Consider the following 16,323-nt stretch of genomic DNA (forward strand, 5'->3'; position numbering starts at 1 on the left):
GCTTCCAGAAAGGAGCATCTTTAGATCCTCAGATACCGTAAGATTTTTATGCTAGTGTCAAATTGTATTGGATAGTATGCTGGTTCAAAATGCATTTCTCCTTCTCCTTGTATCCCCCTATCGCATTCTACGCATCTTTCTTTACTTGCGCGAGCAAGTACTACGTTCGGCTGCGTATGTATGTCGGTGTCCTTTTTTGTTTAAGCGGGTAGTCCAATCAGGGACCAGCATTTCTAGCAATGTCATCATTAACAGCCAATGAGGGACCAGCATTCCTGGTGATGTCACTGGCATCGCCAGTGGTGATGCCAGTGGTGAGCGCACCTCATGGCACGCTCTGCTGGCACAATGTGCAAGTTGTTACCTCGACAGAGTGCAGTTATAGTTTCTTATGCGAACTGCTAATAAAGTATTCAATCAATCAATAAAAATGCTATTGGCTGTTTGTGATTCATCATTCACGGTAAAATGTCTCCACACAAGTTGAAAAGGAATGTTTCTCTACCTTCTTCTTGAGCTCCACGCTGATGGCGTTGGCCTCCTTCAGGTACACAGCGTCCCCCCACAGCTGGTCACGGAGGGAGGTGAACTGATGGTACCTCCATTTTCGGAAGGCCCACTGAGCCACTTCAAACTCATGCTGGGTCCACGGCACTGAGGGGGAGGCAAGAACACCTGCGGTTATCCATCGGCGCACACAGTAAGCACCGCTGCACAAACACACGCAAGCTTCTAATACTAAACTTGTGAGGACATCAACATTTTAGGATGTAATCTTTACCATTTTTACATCCAAATGTCTACTCCTAGCAACAACCCCAGGCAATTTCTCTTTGGAAAATTGTCCTCACAAATTTTCTGTTAAATTCTAATGTATTTCTGGGGACATTAGGGTCTCACAAGCATAGTAAAACAAGTACAAATGCAGACAGACAGACAGACAGACAGACAGACAGACAGACAGACAGACAGACAGACAGACAGACAGACAGACAGACAGACAGACAGACAGACAGACAGACAGACAGACAGACAGACAGACAGACAGACAGACAGACAGACAGACAGACAGACAGACAGACAGACAGACAGACAGACAGACAGACAGACAGACAGACAGACAGACAGACAGACAGACAGACAGACAGACAGACAGACAGACAGACAGACAGACAGACAGACAGACAGACAGACAGACAGACAGACAGACAGACAGACAGACAGACAGACAGACAGACAGACAGACAGACAGACAGACAGACAGACAGACAGACAGACAGACAGACAGACAGACAGACAGACAGACAGACAGACAGACAGACAGACAGACAGACAGACAGACAGACAGACAGACAGACAGACAGACAGACAGACAGACAGACAGACAGACAGACAGACAGACAGACAGACAGACAGACACACACACACACACACACACACACACACACACACACACACACACACACACACACACACACACACACACACACACACACACACACACACACACACACACAGCTTCAAATCGCATGGTTTTAGTTGGATGTCATTAAAATTAATGTGCATATTACTATACTTATCAGTTGCAAGCTGGATTATTAGTAGCATATATTTAATTCTTAGAGGATTAGAGACTATGAATAGATCGGATGGACTTAATTACTTTAGTGGGTAATTAGAAAGGTGATATTAACAATTGTTCAGTAAATGTAATGAGTTCATGTGTGATATGATTTTGTTTTGATGTTTAAGAAAAGGGGAATACAATACGCACATCCCACTAGCTTAGGTTCTGGGAGAAAATGTAAAAGAAAGCAACATACAGTATATCAGAGGGCATTTGTATTTCATTACAAAAGATGCTTTGCCATTTTAGTGTCAGAATGTACAGAAGATGTGAAGAATGGGTCCAATATTTAGTTCAGTGGCCATGGTGCTAAACTAAAGAATCAGCCCAAAGCTGTGTTCACATTGGAATCAAAAGACTCATAACCTACTTCTGGCCTCCTAAAGAGGCGGCCACCTACGTCACACATATACGGGAAGTAAAGCAGAGATGGCGTGTCTTGCTTGTTGGTCTTGGATAACATTCAAATGACAGGATATGAGCTAGGGTGAAAAGTAAAAACACACCTTCCTCCTCCTCTTCCTCCTCCTCTTCGTCTTCATCGGGTGTGTCAGCGGCCAGAGAGCGAGTCTCCACTTGTTTCTGGAGTTCCTGGAGCTTGCTCTCGTAATCCTGGACATGAAAGTACGGTAGAGAGAAAGAGAGGACAGCTGAAACAATGAGAGGAGAACAGCCTGGCTAATCATCATCAGGCCGTGCACACTGAATGGTGCAACAGTTAATCAAACTCATCAATTTAATCGAATGGTGTAAATAAACAATCTAGTTCACAATATTCGCTCATTGTTAGCTATTTTAGCTATTGTTGTGTGACACCATTGTTGGATTAAAGTTAATAGACTAATCGTTTTAGTCGATTATGAAAAATACTTTCAATGTTTTTGCATTGGTTTGTTGAGAAGTTATTAAAAAAATCTATAGAAAATAAAATAAAAAATCACTGAGACGATAATCAATAGTTGCAGCCTGTAGTGCACACCTTTGTTGGCCTCTCATGTTCTGTTCCACAGTAAACGTATGCGGTCAGCCTAAGCCTGACTCAAGGAAAAGGACACCCCTGCCTTGCATAGTGCCATGATTTTTGTAACAATATGGAACTATTGAACACAAACAGTAATGGATGCACAAACTTGGGAAACTCAATAATAAGTGTTTCAGGATACAGATCACGGATACAGGAAGCATCGTCTCCTGAACAGAATTTAGCCAATGACTGAGCTCTTGAACATGACAATGGAAACACAAGAGTGCTAATACATTCTAGTAGATTGAACACATGAACCTTAAAGGGGAACACCACCCATTTTCAATATTGAACTATGTCATTAATATAACTTAGAGGAGAAATAGAAAAAAGGTTCCCCCCCTTCTGTGTTGCCTAGAACTGGAGGACTGATTTTGGGGTTTGTATTGTAAAGTACAACTTGATGACATAACACCGTTGTACTTTACAATACAAACCCCAAAATCAATCTTCCAGTTCTAGGCAACACAGAAGGGGAGAACTTTTTTCTATTTCCACACAACTCCTCTAAGGTATATTAATGACATAGTTCAATATTGAAAATGGGTGGTCTTTCCCTTTAACTAATAGATCACCAATCCTGTTGTGCCTAGCAATGTACATCGATATTCCCATATATATTGTATATAAACCATTCAGAATACACACACGCACGCACAGACACACACACACAAACAAGTCCAGATGGACCATTTGAAAATAAATAATTACATTCTTATCACACTAGTAGGAAACCATATCCCTGACAGTAACAAAAAAATAAATGAATGTGCGGACGTGGTGTAGAGAGGTGCTGGTCAGAGCTGAGTCCAGTGTAATCCAATGAGGGGCGCCATCAGTGCAGGGCAGGCTGTGGTCCTGATGACCTCATCGTGTTTGTTCTGGGTCTTCTTGGGGAGACAATGCAGCCTTTCATTTGTCACGAACCTCCTCTCTGCTGCTGCAGTACCAACTCACTGAAAACACTGCAACTGCTGTATCAGTTCACCAGCCTGTCAAACTGAAATGTTATTTCTAATCCATTGCTTTTATCTGCTTTTTCTTTATCACTACATTAATCATGAAAGCTGCATTCCTTCTTATACAGACATTGTATGGAATTTCGGAAACACTTGCCCTTTGTATTTGTAACGCTATTGAAGACTGTGGTCTATATACTGTAGTTCGTATCAACTGAGTTGGCGAGCCTCTTTTACTGCATACATCATTTATGTATTCTCAAATAGTCTTCTCTGCAATGGTGTCCTTAAATGTTTATTGCACGCAGAGGTCAAGCTTAGTGCAAACTTCCCCCCTGAAGTAAAAACAAATGAGCCCAACTAATGAGGTCCAGTGCTCAAAACTAAACAGTGCATGTGACCAATAACATCAAACGTATCATTGTTCTCACGCGTAAAGGGCAACACAAAAAGGCTAAATAGTTGGCAGACTGTAGCAGATTGACAAGACGTTTCAGCCATAGGCTTTCATCAAGTCTGGTAAACCATTTTTAACACATTTTGGGGTTTCTTTGTGGTCCTTTACATGTGCTAACCCTTTTATTATAAAAAATAAAATGAACCTCCGTCACCATACAGTGTATAAATATAAATGTTCGGTACACAGTATGTCTACACTCATCTCATCAACCTGGATCTGTCCCATTTAGCGCCACCTTCAGGCCGATTTTTTAAAACATTTTTGGACACTACTCCTACAGATTTGGCCCTAAAATCATGCAAATCGCTACACAGTGTCTACACTCATGTCATCAACATGGATCTGTCCCATATAGCGCCACCATCAGGCCGATTTTTTCAAACACATTTTTGGACACTGTTCCTACAAATTTTGCCCTAAAATCACACAAATCGGTACAGACTTGCTCTACACTCATGTCTTCACCATGGATCTGGCCCATTTAGCGCCACCTTCAGGCTGATTTTTTAAAACACATTTTTGAACACTGCTCCTACAGATTTTGCCCTAAAATCACGCAAATCGCTACACAGTATGTCTGCACTCATGTCATCAACATGGATCTGTCCCATATAGCGACATCGTCAGGCCGATTTTTTCAAACAAATTTTTGGACACTGCTCCTACAAATTTTGCCCTAAAATCACGTTGCGCTTATCTCCCGATTAGGGAGTCTTACTGGTATAATAAGTGACTGCATTTGCACATGTCATTTTATTTCAGTCATACTTTGAAAATAAACATCCAGCAACACAGGAATTCAATAAAACAATTTTTTCCTTCTCTTTTTTAACCTATGGACAATAGTGTTTTACAATACGTTTGCACAAAGTGTTTGATTGGAGCATCACACTTGGTACTCTTAATATTGCAGATGTAGATAGTAGACATGATACAACACTCAACACTTGAACGGAGACTCAACAAATAGTTCATTTATATGTATATTTTCAAAAAAGAACAGTAAACTGTACATTTTTCATTTCTTGTTGTATAGTTTTCCAGCTTACCTGGTATTATCAAGCGTCAGCACCACCAGTGCATGCGTTAAATAACATTCTTTAAATGGAGCACTTATTGGAGTGTGAGCACACGTAAGCTAAGGCAGTCATAAAAAAAGAGCACTTGGAAGATTTAGATAACAGCGCAAGTTAAAGAGACTAGGTTTATACGTATATATACGCATATATCCATATATCATTTGGTTTGCTTTACAGCATAGTAAATGCATAGAGTAAATACTATAGTGAAAATGTGGAAAAGATTTCAAAAGGAAAATTATTTCTTCATTCTGAACCCAAGCTGAATTTCATAGTTTGTCTTATTAGTATCTTCCAATACTGCAGAGGGCCCTTTTGTTTCTCTGAGAATAAGTCAAGTAGCACGATGAGACTGTATGATAATCACTGGGCTCTTTTAAAGCTAAATGTAAAAGCAGCAGGGATGATCATTGATAAGGCAGTGTCACAGGCAGAGTGGCATTCATACAAGCCTCAACCACAGCATAGAGGCGAAACATAGTTTTCCAAATGATAACTTGGATAACCGAGTTCATACAAACTTTGTTAGTATTACAGATACTGTATACCTAGTACTAATCATATATAGATAAACATACTTTATGTGTCTGTGACATTTAATGTAGCCAAAAGAAGGCAGTTCTCAAAATCCCATCTTCCATAGATATTGGAATGAATAACATTATGCAAAAACTTTGATTCATTGTTCGCTTTCCAAATGTTTTGGGGCTGCCATGACAACACCCTGTTGGGCATCCATTCCAAAGACGCTGTAGTTCTGTGTGCTTACTCAGTGAACCACGAAAACTACTTTTAATTTGAAAGAGAGAAAAAAATAAAGAGGGAAAAAAAGTCTGAGCTCAATTCATGATAATATGCGGCTTCTACAGGAAGAGTGACAGGAAGGATGTTAGGGACAGGTTTGGGTGTCATGTTCTTAACAAGGTTAACATTTAGGTTTTATACCTAACAACCGTTTAGGTACTTGGATTAACAATTCAGTTAATTATACACAGTCAAATCTTGTGTTAAGTTACTGGACAAATGAACATTGAGGATTTTACAGGGTATTTTCGGTTCATGGGGTCTTTGTCTTGACAAATTCCAAGATCCTGGCAGAATGCAGCATCACATCAAAAAAGTTACTTTTTAACTAATTATATGAACTAAAAGATTTGTTGTTCAATTATCTTTTCATTCCAGACATTTGTAAATCCTTAATTGAATAATATTAACACTATACAGCCTGGCCATGACATGCAGAAGTGCAAAATAGATCCTTTAATATTGTGTGGAAGTCACATATTTGAAACAATAATAAAAATAATAATAAAAGTTTTCTTTTCTTTTCTTTTTTTTACTATCTAGGGGATTTGATGATCAATTTATAATTGCATTTGATCAATATATTACTACTAAATTAAAAGTTAGTTCAGTTCTGATTAGTGGTGCAGAAAGATTGACCCTGTAAATTGTACGCAAAGTTTTATGCTCTCTGGAAGAACATAAAGGATAGGATAGGATAGGATAGGATAGGATAGGATACACATAGAAGAGGCCATTTAAATCTTGAATTATGAAAGGAGCAGAGCAGGGTTAATGGGTTAATTAATCAAAAGGCACTTTGAATAACACTTTCTTGTACCACTGTTTCAGTCATGTGATGGACAAAAGGCATCAATCTATTCATTAGGCATACTGTAATTAAAAACGTCCAACCAACTGGTCCCTTGATTCCAGATCTAGGCCAAAGAAGATGTACGTTGGACAAAAAAAGTAAAATTGTAACTAGGTAATAATAATTAAACCCCAACATTGAGCAACAGCTCCGTCCTAGAGAGAAAGCAGGTTTTAGGGTTACACTTTATATTGATGTATATTAATGTTATAATGACTATTGGGCACTTTGTAGCACTTATAACAGGTTAACATTCAAGATAAATCAATACTAAGTGGCAAGAAATGTAAACTCAGAAATTAAAAAATGAAGCGCTTTTGGCAAACAAATGAAAACATGATTGATGAATTATCATGATGTGTAAAAAAAGAAGAAGAATGCAGAAATAGCAATTCTTATCTCATTTCTTCTTTTAAAAGTCACTGCATCTTCTATTGGCTTCAGTTCCTCATGACAGTTTCTCCCAATGCAAGAATTGACAGAACGCACATTGCAGCATAACTGATACAAAGGCATAGATTATGGTGATGATAAAATGTCTTCTTATAATACATACAATAAAAAAATTGGATCAACCAAGAACACACTGTCACTGTTCAAGTGCAAAAAATGTCACAGTTCTAGCTGTTTGACTCGCAGGATTCTGAGCTGTTGTGATCTGTAATGTGTTTGCCTACTCAAAGTACATCTGCCACCTCCACCTAACCCCCCTCATTCCCCCTCATCCCGCTCACACTGTCGTCTCCCTGCTGGCTTTCAGGTTTGGGGCTGACATTTGCCTGCGCATTCTTGGAGGAGCCTGAAAGCTCATTGGATGGTTAGCTTGGTCAGTGTGGTGGTACTGCTGGTAGCCATTGAAGCCTGCATCTGGATAGGGCATGCTGTTGTAGTGGTAAGGCTGTTGGTGGGGATGTGGCGAAGGCTGTGGTGGCTGATTTTGGTAGTGGCGGGGCTGGTAGAAGACCTGTGAATGCCTCCTACTGTTTTCACTGTGCTGCAGTGACTCCGTGGAGCCAGAGGGCCGCTGGCGATGATTGAAGGAGTTGCTGCGGCCTCGCTCCTGAGGGTGCTGATGGTGGTTGTTGTTGTTCCTATGGTTGTATCTGGGACCCTGGCTTAGATCTTGCTCCAGGTCTTTGCTTCTTCGAAGGACAGGGACTGGGCTGGGACTTGCAGGAGTGACTGCAATAATCGAAGCCGCCATCCTAGTAGCTCCATCCTCACACTGACCTTCACCCTCTTCTTCCTCAACAGCCTCTTTGGGTACCTTTAACTCGATGACCTGCTGATCTGTGATGATTATATGGGTACCAGGGCTCCACGAGTTCCGGTGCTTGGGGTTGCTCTTAAAGGGGAAGCGGAGCTTGCGGTCCTCCGGGGGAATGAATCGATGCGGTCCATTGTGCCTCCGGAGCTGTTGGGAGATCTCTTGCTGCTGGAGGCCCTTCAGGCGTACCTGCTCCTGACGCATCCAGCGCATGTGGCCTCGTTTTAGGGTTGAGTCATCTCCTGCACTTTGCCCCTTCTGCTGTTCTCCATCCTCTGCTTCAGGCTTTTCAGGTAAGGGCGGTTTGGCTTCTCGTGGACTGGGAGTCGTGGGACCGCTGGCTGGAGGGCTGGTGCCGCGAGGCTTTTCCTGACCATCGGGGGTGATGAGCGGAAGGACCTTCTCCATCTTGACCATCTTGTGCCTGAGAGCGCGGATCTCGTCATCCTTCATGTTGTTCTGTTTCTTCACCTCATGCAAGATGTCCTCCAGCTTGTCTATGTGCACCTTCAGGTCGTCCATGACCACGCCACCTGCTCTGGCCCCGTTGGTGAGGAGGTCCTCGATGCGCTCGTCGCCCACTCCCACGGTGTCCCAGACGTCCCGCGCCACAGCCCTCCACGAGTCCCGCTCGTTGGGGTCCTTCTTGCTGTAGCTCTCGCAGAGCTCCTTCATCTTTACGATGGCCAGCGCCTCGATCTCCTGCCGCGTGTGGCGGAAGTCGTTCAGTGCCACCTCGTAGCAGATTTCCTTGACTGCCTGGATCTTCAGGTCTGAGATGGTCACCCACTTGGAGTCCTTGGTGATACGGCGACGCTGGGGGATCTGGTACGTTTTAACAGGCTCTCTTCTCTTCCCACTGCTGGGCAATCCGCACTTTTTCACTATGGATTGCAGCTTACTGGGAGGCAGCTTTTCCCTCAGGGAAGTGATCAGTCTCCAGCTCTCTTCGCAAGACCTCTTATCTGAGTCATCCCCACTATCAGAGTCGCCGTCCTTAAGAAAACAAAAAAAAGGAAACAAACCAAATGGTTCCCAACAAAAATGGAGAAATTAAAATGGGGAAATCAAAGAGAAGAAGGATGGCTTTTTAAAAATAAAGAATGAATACAGGTATGAATATGCAACATGGGAACTTTTATCATCACAAATTAAGCTCTTGGACAAATTGCATCAGCTATAATCAAGAGTCAAGAGCTAGGACAAGATTGTTTTTGGTAAGTACCAAGTATCAGATTTACCAGTGATTATTTTAAGCAGAACGTTAAATATTTAGCATACATCATCTTACAAGATGTATGACAGCATGCAGTATCATTTCCAAAAAAAACATGTCCACTGTAAATTAAAATTTCAGGAAGAGCTTAAATAAAAATATATAGACAGTGGCTTCCATTGACTTTCTTTCATTTTGAATATATTGCTTTGTAAATTGTTTATATGGTGTTATGAATCAATTACTCATTATTTTGGGTACATCATATTTTACGGACATGCAAACAAAATGCTAGCAAATACAAATGTTTTTTCTTTTTCATACTTAAAAGATTTGGGATGCAATTATTGTTCCCAATGTTGCATATTGATATTAAGTATAAGTAAAAGGTAAAGCATGGCTATCATGATTAGAAAAAATATCAACAGAACAGAGGACAGATGTTGATTGGAGTGATTCTGAATCATTTTGTCATATTCCTCTTCGCAATTGGAAATTTTGGTATTTGAGAGCTGGATTCCAAACATGCTTCAAAGGCATGCAAAAAGGCAGATGAATTTCGAAGCTTTCCCCCATTTGAAGTCCAGAAGATTTGAGTGGCTTTAGTATTAGCAGTGAGTTAGAAGACGGAAAGTGTTCTTGCAGGTTTATTGGAAAAGCCAGTAGAGAGAGGAAAGACGAAATTGAGGTTAAGTGTTAATCCACTACAAGAAAGAAGTTAGTTGAAAGAAAATGCAGTTTCTCATTTGTTTTTGTAGACAAAGAACATTACAGATCACAACCAGTTGAAACAGATACTTGAAATCTTCCTGTGTGACAATGTATCTGTGAACTGGACATGTTGTATGTTGTGGAGAGCCTGAATCCTAAACCTGTGTATAGTTTAGCACATAAAACCACCAGAGTACAGAAGAGGTCTTTATTTGGTTTATTGATGCGAGCAGTGATAACTCTTGTTGTGGAGCCATACCCTCAGTGTGCTACAAAGACACTGTGTGAGGCTAGCAAAGAGAGGTAGCCAAAGAAGTCAATGAGAAACCACATTGTCACTAGCCTTCGAAATACTACAGCAGGAACACAGGTTATCACAATGCATTGTACACATCAGCAACTGCATTGAAGAGATGAGAACTCAAGACAAAAACAGAGCAAGAAAACTAGAGTAGAAATCTAAACCAAGCAAATCAATAGCCGCCTCAAGGTTGACCATTTTATCAGCAAACACTGCAACTTGGTCCACAGACCAGTGCCGAGTTAAGAAAACATGCTATTAACATGAACCATGCAAAAGCAGCAGCATTTTATATAAGAAACAGATGGTTTATCTTTTAAGCAATGTTGAGTTTTAAATACATTTCCATCAAGATCAAATTCATTTTCTGCTTTAGATACTGTTTAAATGTGCTGTTTTGCAAGATTCTGTTCAAATCTACAGTACTGTACAAGAAAACGTGAAAACAGGGATTTGGAAAGGGGAAAGCTTTATAATTAAATTATCTCTGAATCAAATTGCAACAGGAAATCAATCCAAAATAAAGAGAGGGGGGTCAACTATCTGAAAACCAGAGCAAGTACAGTACATTTCAACTTCCATGCAAGAACAGTCATGCGCCAAGAGCAACAAGTGTGATTCACTCATACACACACAGAACCTCAAAAAGTGTCAAGATCTCAGAGTGAAAATTAGTACTAGTCAGACTTCAACGGAGCAAGCAAGACTATTACCCATAATGCAGACGTAGCCATACAATTATTACTAGCCATAGGTAAACCGTGTTTTAACTTAGCATCCATCCCATCATAGCCCTCTATCCTGGATCCTATTTCACTTAAAACAATCAAACCATTAGCAAGCATTTTGTGTCACCCCAGAAAATGAATTAAGCTACAAGCCAACAAAAAGAGTATCTTGGCAATGGATTGGCTTCAGTTAAACCTTCGCTACAGTTACTGCAAACTTTAGAACTATATTTGAACTAGCATGATAACGGCTTACAAGCAGCACTTCATTGTCGTGAAGAGGGTTTGACTGAACACCAGCCAGGACTTACCAGTCTCTGTTGTTCCAAAAGTTGGTCTGCTTCTTCCTTCTCCTTTTTGTACAAAATCTCCATTTCAGTGAGTCTAGAAAAAAAGGGGGAAAAAAAGAAAATCACATTCATATTCCACAAATATATCTATGCATATTCCAAAATCTAGGCATCTTCAGAATGCATATATCAAAATCTAGGCATCTACAGTTTCTATATTCCAAAATCTAGGCATAGGTATGTATATTCCTAAAACTGACCGCAACACTCTTTGCAAGAGAGTCCCAAAGGTACAAAGAAACGAGAAAACAGGCAGCACTCAGTTATGTCCTTTTATTGATTGATTTGCCTCACCCGGGAGAAATGTGACGCTTCGACCTGGTCGGTCATCCTCAGCCAAGACCGACGAGGTCGAAAAGCGTCTCGCTTCAATCTATGCACATTCCATTTCAATCATTGTAAATCTATGAACCATTATAAATCTATGGAAATTGATCTATAACACGCTTTTGATGATTCTACTCTAAATGCATCTTCCAAAGCATTCTTCCCCGGGTGCCTTACCGTTTCTCCATCTCCTGCTTCATGTCAATGCCCTGCTTCTCCAGCAGCTCTCTCTGGGCAAACGTCCAGTCCACGGGCTCTACAGGGGTCTCTGCCGAGGGGGTCTTCTCCCTCTCAGCCCTAGCCTGCTCAGGGTGGTTGAACCGGAATACATGGTTCTTTCCCATGATGATGCGGTTTCCTAAATGACCAAGATGGATGACACACAAGTGTTGACAAAGACACTGTTCCATTGGAGGACAAGTTCAGTTAACGCTTCCAGTGCCAGCCCCTAGAGGGCACCAAAGAATGCCAGGGTTTGTCCCATAGGCGAGCGCATTAGCATCCGGGGACTCACGTTGCAGTGACGCGCGTGCTCACGTTCGTGCACGTCATGGAAAGGTCCCGGATGAAAATGGCTACAGAATAGCTATTAGCATTTTGTCATTTAAAAGATCATTTTTAGGCGATTTCGCCGTAAATAAACCTCGCGCCACATCCCTAAAAACACAATCCAGAGATATGGGCCTCCAAAGATGTGGTTTTTCATTGGATTTGGCGGCGATTCGCGGCGCCGTTCGCGGCTAACGGCCGGCATGGCGGCCCCCGGATTTGGAACACTGGATTTTAAATTTAGGCTCAGGCTTCAGAAGGCCTCGGATCATTTTATTCATTTCATTAAAAAAGCCGAACATGTTCGGGATAGGCACACTGGACGTCGTTCCGGAAGCGGCGCTGAACATTTGGTGAACATTGGGGGGCTCAAAAATGTATTTTAAACCATTTTTAATGGAATATATCGTCGGACCATGTAAAATGGCTAGCTGGCTAGCGTAGGACGAGCCAGGACCACCCACGACTCTACAAGCAGCTCAGGGTAAGTCAATTAATAAAAAAAAAATTGTATTGGATTGAAATAAAGCCGAACATGTTCGGGATAGGCACAGAATGAGTTAAGTAGTGGCATTTAGCAACACTGGTATAGGACCAGTGGAGCAGTGTGAATAATGGTACATGTAACTCAAATTCGAGTATTTTCTATGTTTCACCTCCATATAAAAGGTAACATGGTTCTTCAAGTATTGGCAAAGAGTTTGTCTAAATTTGTCTCATGTTTGGCCAAGTTTATCTGCATATACCTAAAATCACAATTAAAGTATGAAAGGGCTTTACAGGCCCACCTTTAACAAAGTTAACAAAATGTCACATCCTGATCTTTGGACCTTTGGACAAAGTACAAGTCTAACATGCCCAGAGTTGTATGCTTGTCCACACTGTATAGTAATACTGAATGTGAGAACGTATACTGTATACCCGTAATTGCTGGACTATAAGCCGCACCTGAATATAAGCCGCACCAGCTAAATTTAGAAGAAAAATGTTTTTTCTTTTTTTACATATATAAGCCGCACCTGACTATAAGCCGCAGGTGTCCTTCCTGCTTCCCACTAGAGCGCCCCTGGTGGCCGTTAGCTGTATAAATCTATATATAAATCCTTGTTAAAGACCATTGTAAAACGAACGAACTGGCCGTTAGCTGTAACAATCTTTATATAAGCCGCACCGCTGTATAAGCCGCAGGGTTCAAAACATCGGACAAAAGCAGCGGCTTATAGTCCGGCAATTACGGTACTTAAAATGGAGAACATGTCTTTATAATACCCACCTGAACGAAGCTGGACTGCACCATCAACACGCTTGCCGTTGACATAGGTTTCTGATGCCTCGCAGGGGACCAGCATGACAACCACTGCAGTGAACAGGACACCAATCAATCAACAATGAGTCATAATCATACGTTTACCAGAAAGCCTCAGTGACGTAACCTTCAATTTGGTAAAGAGCCAATGAGTACTGACTAATGGCATTTATTGAATTACTTTTTTCATAGGCCAAAGCTTATAAATAAAGATGACACTGTATGTGTAATGTATTCATGGGTTGCACTTGTAGTCCTAAACTGGCCATGTTGAGGACCAACACAGGTGTTCAATTTGTCTGATTAGCATAGAACCAATGTTCTACGTTAATCAAAACACCTGTGTTGGTCCTCAAAATGGTGGGTGTAGGACTACAAATGCAACCCATGAATTCTAAAGCGAGTATGAGGTTTGCCTTTTGCAGCATTCAGTCTAGGTACAGTGGTTCCCATCAACCTTTTCAGGATCAGGGCATGCTTAAAACTCATTCGTGGCCCACCATTCTGAACATTTAACATGGCACCCAATCAGTGCATTCCCAGACCAAGTTTTATTTAATGATCAATTAAATCAGATTTTGGTAAACACATGTTCAGGCTTGGATCAACAGAACCTACATATTGTAGAATACTTTAAGTTCCTATTCATCGTTTTCCCAACATTGAACATTCCTTTTTTTTTTTTATAAATTATTAATGCCATATTATTATTGTTTTGGCAATGATTTGGTGGCCCACTTGCAATATACCCTTGCGGCCCACAGGTTCTAGGATATATGGTATTGGTCCTTGTCTGGAAATGAGAAACATTTACATGTCTAAGAGCGTGAATGTCATCGTTCGCACTGACAACGGATTCATTCAGGAGCATCCATTGCTTCAACATACCAGCACAGCACATGCATACGCATACATACAAACACAAACGTACACCTAAACAAATGTGCACGCGTGAGCACACACACACAAATGCACAACTACACTCTCACCATCTCCGTTGGCATTCCTCTCGCTACGGAAGATACAGTGTTCTTCTCTGATGTGAGCGCCACTCAGAACGATGTCCTGTCGTCTTTCTGCATCCGCCTGGCCCACCCTACCATAAACAAAGGGTAGCCATTTTGAGTGAGTGAATGTTTCACTGCAGCCAGCGGCAGCCATCGGGGTGACAAAGCGCTCCCTGAGGATACGGCTGAACCTATAAAAACTATTGTGCATGACAAACAGGTGCTAACTTGTGACACTCTAAACCAGGGCTCTTCAACGTTTTCAGGCCAAGGACCCCTTAGTTGAGAGAGAGATGAAGCAGGGACCCCCACAACCTGTTCATAGATTCCGTATAGTTTCATTGTTTGACAGCACAATCGTCGGTGTATTTTGGATTCATGTAAATTTGTGTTTTCAGATATTTAACCACTTGACCTTTCACTCTGTACTTAGTCTGCTCTTTTTCCCCCCTACACCAAAGCTCTTTGCCAAAATATTCGATCTACAAGCTCACAATGCCTCGCAGCGCGAGGCGTTGTGAGCTTGTAGATCTGCTATTATTGGCAAAAGTTCTCAGAATATGGACACCATAGGGTTCAAGTGGTTAATATAAAAAAGAAAAAAAGAAGAAAAAAAAAAACTTTCTATCACTCAAAGATTTGGAGGACCCCCTGTAGTAACTCTGGGGACCCCTATAGACCCCCTGTTGAAGACCCCTGCTCTAAACAGTGCTTCATCTTGGATCCTGTCATTCATTATCATCCCGAGGCAGTGAGGTAACGAAATACACTGGTGAAAAAAGGTTTACTGAAGGAGGGGAAACGGGGAAAGAGAGGAGACGACGGTAACTTAAGCTCATAAAACTTTGGTGATCAAAGGCAGACGGCATCATCCGTCTGATCTGAAAGAATCCTTCTGGCCGAGCAAAAACACGGGAACAATGAAAATTACTGTGTGGTTTTTCTGAGACTCACACATCCAAGGACTTCTAAAATTATTCGAGAACCTTCTTTAGCATTCCATGCGCGGGTCGGGAGTTTTTAGTTACCTTGTGATTCCGTCTTTGATGTAGTACAGCAGACACTCTGACATGAGCGGGTCCTCATTCAGGTTAACCAGGTGTGGTGTCTAAAAGAGATGAGAAGTGAGACCCATTATTGCATTATATGTACCCAGAAAAAAAAAATATATTATTTACTGTGCCTTACTTTTCAGCATATGCGTTGTAAATGTACCAGTAAAAGCCTTGGTAAATGACAACTGTCGGACATAGTTTAAAATCTGGCTAACCATAGACCTACAGTAAATACTCTGCTTACTGCGCATTCTGACTTACTGTACACATCACCTTCACACAAATATTTAATACTTCACACAAATATGTATTCATACAAGTGCATTGTGGAATGTATATGCCAGTACCCTACTACTATGTGCAATACTTCATATTTACCTACAGTACTTAAGCTACAATACCAGTTTATGTACTCTATTGTTACTAACTTATTTTTATATTCTGAGTAAATAATGAAATAATAATGTCGCTTTCAGTGTAATGTACCAACTTCATAGAGACAGATTCCTTGTATGTGCGAACATACCTGGCAATAGAAGGAATTCTATAGACTAAAATGGCCATGTGCATATCCAGATATAATCTGTATTACTGTATATGATTACATGATGCTAGGAGCTACTTTCACTGAAGCACCAACCTTCTTTGGGGAAAAGACCCCATTAAAGCCTGCATACAGATCACAAGGCTTCTCAGTGAA

General features: G+C 41.2%; 1 protein-coding gene across 2 annotated transcripts in view; it reads right to left on the bottom strand.

The window, feature by feature from the left end:
* The window catches only part of kif1b (kinesin family member 1B), a gene marked incomplete at its 3' end in the record, with an annotated part of 98,752 nt that overhangs the window by 30,625 nt on the left and 51,804 nt on the right, over positions 1–16,323 (bottom strand). The window contains exons 16-22 of one of the 2 annotated variants that reach the window (XM_080733810.1): positions 15,597–15,676; positions 14,551–14,657; positions 13,529–13,612; positions 11,884–12,064; positions 11,341–11,413; positions 2,134–2,239; positions 506–654 (exon numbers count right to left, since the gene is read on the bottom strand). In XM_080733810.1, coding sequence (XP_080589936.1) covers positions 506–654; positions 2,134–2,239; positions 11,341–11,413; positions 11,884–12,064; positions 13,529–13,612; positions 14,551–14,657; positions 15,597–15,676 — 780 coding nt within the window. Of the gene's footprint in view, positions 1–505; positions 655–2,133; positions 2,240–7,536; positions 9,070–11,340; positions 11,414–11,883; positions 12,065–13,528; positions 13,613–14,550; positions 14,658–15,596; positions 15,677–16,323 lie in introns of those variants that run through there. The other variant, XM_080733811.1, reaches the window with a different exon arrangement.

Source organism: Nannobrachium achirus (genome assembly GCF_963921795.1).
Source record: "Nannobrachium achirus genome assembly, chromosome: 9".
NCBI lineage: Eukaryota > Metazoa > Chordata > Actinopteri > Myctophiformes > Myctophidae > Nannobrachium > Nannobrachium achirus.